Raw genomic sequence first — 5,117 nt, 5'->3', positions numbered from 1 at the left:
CTGCAGTCTCCTACTCCCATCACCAATCAGTTCACACCTCCACCTGCAGTCTCCTACTCCCATCATTAATCAGTTCACACCTCCACCTGCAGTTTCCTACTCCCATCACCAATCACCTCCACCTGCAGTCTCCTACTCCCATCATTAATCAGTTCACACCTCCACCTGCAGTCTCCTACTCCCATCATTAATCAGTTCACACCTCCACCTGCAGTCTCCTACCCCCATCACCAATCAGTTCATACCCCCACCCCCACATACCCTCCTTTGTGGACTTTGTGCAGGTTGATTAATAGATAGTTGAGGACCATCAGACTTATAAAAATGACATGGACATGAAAGTCCTTACCCATAATCCTTTGTATTTTATAGCTTTATAACACAGAGACTGGTGATTTGTGCAGTTACAACTCTTTACCTGGATACTGTGAAAGTGTCCAGTGTGTATAGTTACCAACAGGACAACTCTACTGCTGTGGTCTGTCCTGGTTGCATATATTCACTTCATCATCTTCACACTGAAGGAGACTTTGACAGGATTTCTTGGTGCAGCAGAACAAATGTCTGAAATGCCAGGGTTCACAAAACCACTCATGCAAGTGAAGAAGGAGAACAAAGATGAAGACTTTGATGAATTCCTGCGAGAGCATATTTTGGCAGTTAAGAAATTGGACGATAAGGCTGGTCTGAAACATCATGACTTTGAGACTGAGACACAAACAGCATCAACCTGGAAAGAAGAGTTTAAAGAGGAAAACAATGATATTTTTGGAGAATATGACCATGTTGACTTCTCTCCTACAAGTAAGACGCTTAAAAGTTTTTTAAGGAAACTTGGGGAAGTGATGAGTACTTTATATGTTTTGATTTAGATTTAATTTCATTGTTAAATCATTCCATGCTCTTTGCTTTCATTACCATTTTTGTCTCGACTTCACACATTAGTGCCTGTGTTGACACTCATGTATTATCTCTGGCTCGTTGAAATAACTAAGTGGAAAAAACATTTTGATTGCTGTAGGATTAGAAATCATGTCTTAATCATTTCTTAATCATGTTCTCATATTACAGAAGTTGTTCAAATGATCTCGTGTGGGAACAGTTCCAAGAGTGGCTCAGATCTCAACTCTCATCAGATAACACCTCCGGGACAAAAGCCACATCAGTGTTCTCAGTGTGGAAAGGCCTTTGCTAGAGTGTCACTTCTCAACAGACACCTGAAGATCCATACCGGGGAAAAGCCATATCAGTGTAATACGTGTGGGGGGGATTTCAGTTCAAGGAGAACCCTCACTTCACATAAGAGGACACATTCCAGGGAAAAGCCATTTCACTGCTCAGAGTGTGGAAAGACTTTTAGTCGGGTGGCTAATCTCAAGATGCACCAGAGGATCCATACTGGGGAAAAGCCGTATCAGTGTACTACATGTGGGAAGTCCTTCATTCAAAACGGTGCTTTTAAGATACACCTGCAGATCCACACTGGGGAGAAGGCTCATCAGTGCTCTCAGTGTGGGAAGTCGTTCAGACAGAAGTACACTCTAAAGACACACCAGCAGATCCATACAGGGGAAAATTCATGTTGGTGTTCTCATTGTGGAAAGACCTTTAATAACATGTCTAATTTCAAGGCACATCAAATGATCCATACAGGGGAAAGACAACATGTTTGCTCTCATTGTGGAAAGGGATTTAATCATCCGTCTAATTTAAAGGCACACCAGAGGATCCATACAGGGGAAAAGCCATTCCAGTGTGCTACATGTGGAACAAGTTTCAGGAGAAGCACACATCTCACTAAACATCAGAGGACACACACTGGACAAAAGCCATACCAGTGTTCTCACTGTGGAAATGCCTATAGTCAACGTTACCTTCTCAAAAATCATCAGAGGATCCACAATGGGGAAATTGAAGAACTTTAGTCAACGGTGCTCTCTAAACACACTAGAGAATTGACAGTGGAGAGAATAAAGATCATTAGTCAAAAGTGTTCTCTTAAAGCAACACCAAAGAACTTTTCATCTGTCGCACGCACTATTTGTTTATCCAGCACCGGCTTTGCAAATAACAATGTCCACAGACAAGGTAGAATAAGTTGCATGATTTTATGAAAGTACGATGTATTGCGACATCAGATGCAAGTCAAATTTGTAGTTTCTCATGTCTCATTCATCCATCAAACTACAGATCCGCTACCCGATGCAGCAAACTTACATATTGCAGTTATAGACGATAGAGGGCCGCGAAGCGAATGCAGAAAGTGTCGTTCACCCTGTTACGAGTTGATGAACCACTGAAACGATTTTGAAAACATTATTTTAAGGTACAAAAAACTCTTTTGGTGTTGCTTTAACACACACTACAGGATCCACAGTGGGGAGAATAAAGATAATTAGTCAAAAGTGCTCTGTAAACACGGTCCGTGTACTTTTTCGTTCATTCATTATTCTGTTTTGGAATAAAAGATTACATTTAAAAAAGGGTGCAGCTCAGTTTTTTGTTTAAAAGGAAAAAAGCAGAAATGGCTGTATTCTGTTTTCAAAATGTATTGTTGCCATCAAATAATAGTATTAGAAAATTGGACGACATTTCCGATCATTTTTGAATTTGCAATATTTATTTGTTCGTTTATTCACCAAAATTCACACGGCGGCCATATTTCTATGATGTCATGCTCAGGATGGGAATCCTCTGGGGAAGTCCAAACAAATAGCTCAAAAACTGTCAGCTGTCCGGTGTTTGTGATTAGCCCAATTATGGCAAAATGGTCCAGAAACCTAACCCATCTACCACGATATGGCTAACTGCTATACCACTTTATTAACTGGGTTGCACCGATAAACCTTTATTAATGCACGGCCTTGTCTATCATTTCTGTCCAGAACAACAGGCTTGCATTTAAACCAGCCTGATTTTAGTAGCCAGTGAGACCGTTTCACGTGGATATACTATTGAATTTTGAGCTCTAGGTAAGTGTTATCGTTATCCTACTCTGTTAGCCGGCTGTCTTACTAACCAAACTAGGCTATAGTTTAGGGGGGGTGTTGTGCAACCCACGTCGTAGCTTAACTTATCTCCCTGTTTATCCTTTCATTTTATTGGCTTATTTTCGCTGAGATTTAACAAAGGCGAAGTTGTCTACTAATGCAAGTTATGTTCTGCTTTCAGTCAGGGTTGAGGAGGGTAGGACTAATGTCAATAGTGTCAGGGTCAGGGCGAAGGCATACCCCAGTAGCCTATGCTTAAAATGAGCCAGCTGATGTCAATGATGTCAAATTAGCATACTATATATTTTTTCCCTCGATGAACTTAACACTTTGTGTGGTCTGAGCAACAGGTTTTGCATAAAGACTTAGCCATGAACAAGTTATCGAAATATTTTCTTTTTTTTTTAGGTTGAATTGATCAGCGGATTCAACAAACCAGCTGTGCCAGTGAAGCAGGGGCCTGTACTACGAAGCGGGGTTACTGGCTTATCTGGGTAACTTCGAGAGTAACTTGATCACGTGTGGCGTAACTTCCCGATTAACCCGTACTACGAAAGGTGGATAGGTTTTAACCGAGGTATGCTGCCATGGCAATTTACGCTGCATCTCAAACCTGCTCCGACCAGGTTATGTTCTTGGTTAACCCGAGGTTTCTGTTAACCACACCATTTATAAGTACCACCCCTCCACTAACAATTTCTCCCGAGACATGTCGGCGTACCTGGATGATCCATACGACATTGGAGCGCAAATTGTGAGGGACTCTCTTCGCAGGGCGAGGGGTTTTAGAGACCGCCAGAAAATATATATAGCCTACCCGGACGATATTCTCTATGAAGATATAGATTGTCATCCGAGGGAATTCGTTATCTTTGTCAGATGATCTAGGAAGACGTCTCATAGCAATGCCCGTACGTGGACATTCATGTATTCCATTGGTGATGCTGAACATCTGAGCAAGAATAGCCTACTGTATGTCCGAAAATAAATCGGACAAAGGCCTACAGTATGCTGAACATCTGAGCAAGAATAAATCGGACATATAGTAGGCCTAATAAATTAAAATCACCATTTTTACAAACGTAGCCTATTGAATTGAATGTCATATTACTGTACCCTGCACATAAAGGCTACACATTTCCACAGCACCAGAATCCGACCGAATGCCTCCCTCAACCCCCTCCATAATCGGCCTTCCACTATTATTTGCGATGGCCAACTCCTCTGCTACTGTAAAACACTCTGGTGCCTTACAGTAGTGTTCAAAGACACATTTTCTTGTTCGCTGTAAAACAGAGGCCAAGTGAAGGCTATAAGCATAGGCCTACATGTTTTCATAATTAAGAAATATTAATGCAAGCTATGACTATATAAACCACTATTCTGAATAATGTGTTTGTGTTTCATTTTCACCTGCTGCCATGTGCGTTTGGCAATGGTGTTGCATCTGAAATGTATGAATGAAAAAGGCATAGGCTACACTAAATCAGTCAATGGGGCTAATTAAACATTCAATTATCCTTATTTCTGTAATATATATGCCCACTTCTAAATTGTGTTGCATCTGTAGGCATTTCTATGAACTCAAAATAAATAAGCAATTTAATTATTTAAACTCATTTAATACATTCCGCAAGCTATTAATCCTCCGTATTTGAAGAACATGTGGACATAAAACTTTACTTTTAGACATTTAGGCTACCCGATCTGCAATACATTGCCAACAGCCTTGCCTTGCTTTGTTCACTGCCGACGTATTTGAATTTTGTCGTAGAGTGGGTTTTAATTCCTCATAACTTGTCATAATAATTGTGCATTCCTCATCTGTAAAATAAGGTGAACGCGTCATCACTGAAAGTGGTGATTTGTGCTGCAACCCGCCCCTTTTATGTGAACGCGCACAAACTCCAATGAGGTTAACCCCGGCTCAACAAATCAACTTCATAATCAGCGTCGTAGTACCGATTAACACCACTAAAGATAACCAGGTTTTGTCAACCCCGGTTTAACAAAGTAACCCTGGGTTACATCTGGGTAGGTTAAGCTCCCTTCGTAGTACAGGCCCCAGGTCTCGGGCACTGCTTACACCTTGTTGGCCTCCTGTATACTCTTGCTCATTACTCTAAA

At 41.1% G+C, this 5,117-nt stretch overlaps 1 protein-coding gene across 1 annotated transcript; it reads left to right on the top strand.

Annotated features, from left to right (window-relative positions):
* Positions 1 to 560: 560 nt before the first annotated feature.
* LOC143116733 (uncharacterized) lies at positions 561 to 1,925 on the top strand. The gene is made up of 2 exons (XM_076278035.1): positions 561 to 804; positions 1,072 to 1,925. The coding sequence occupies exons 1-2, from the start codon at positions 561 to 563 to the stop codon at positions 1,923 to 1,925; spliced, it is 1,098 nt and encodes a 365-aa protein (XP_076134150.1).
* The last annotated feature ends 3,192 nt before the right edge of the window (positions 1,926 to 5,117 follow it).

This window comes from Alosa pseudoharengus, unplaced genomic scaffold, assembly GCF_046254945.1.
Source record: "Alosa pseudoharengus isolate Yale_2024_CS ecotype anadromous, Long Island Sound unplaced genomic scaffold, YU_APseudo_1.1 YU_APseudo_1.1_scf_1, whole genome shotgun sequence".
NCBI classification, from domain to species: domain Eukaryota; kingdom Metazoa; phylum Chordata; class Actinopteri; order Clupeiformes; family Clupeidae; genus Alosa; species Alosa pseudoharengus.
Note: the sequence above shows the minus strand (reverse complement) of the source record. Positions and strands in the feature narration are given on the sequence as shown.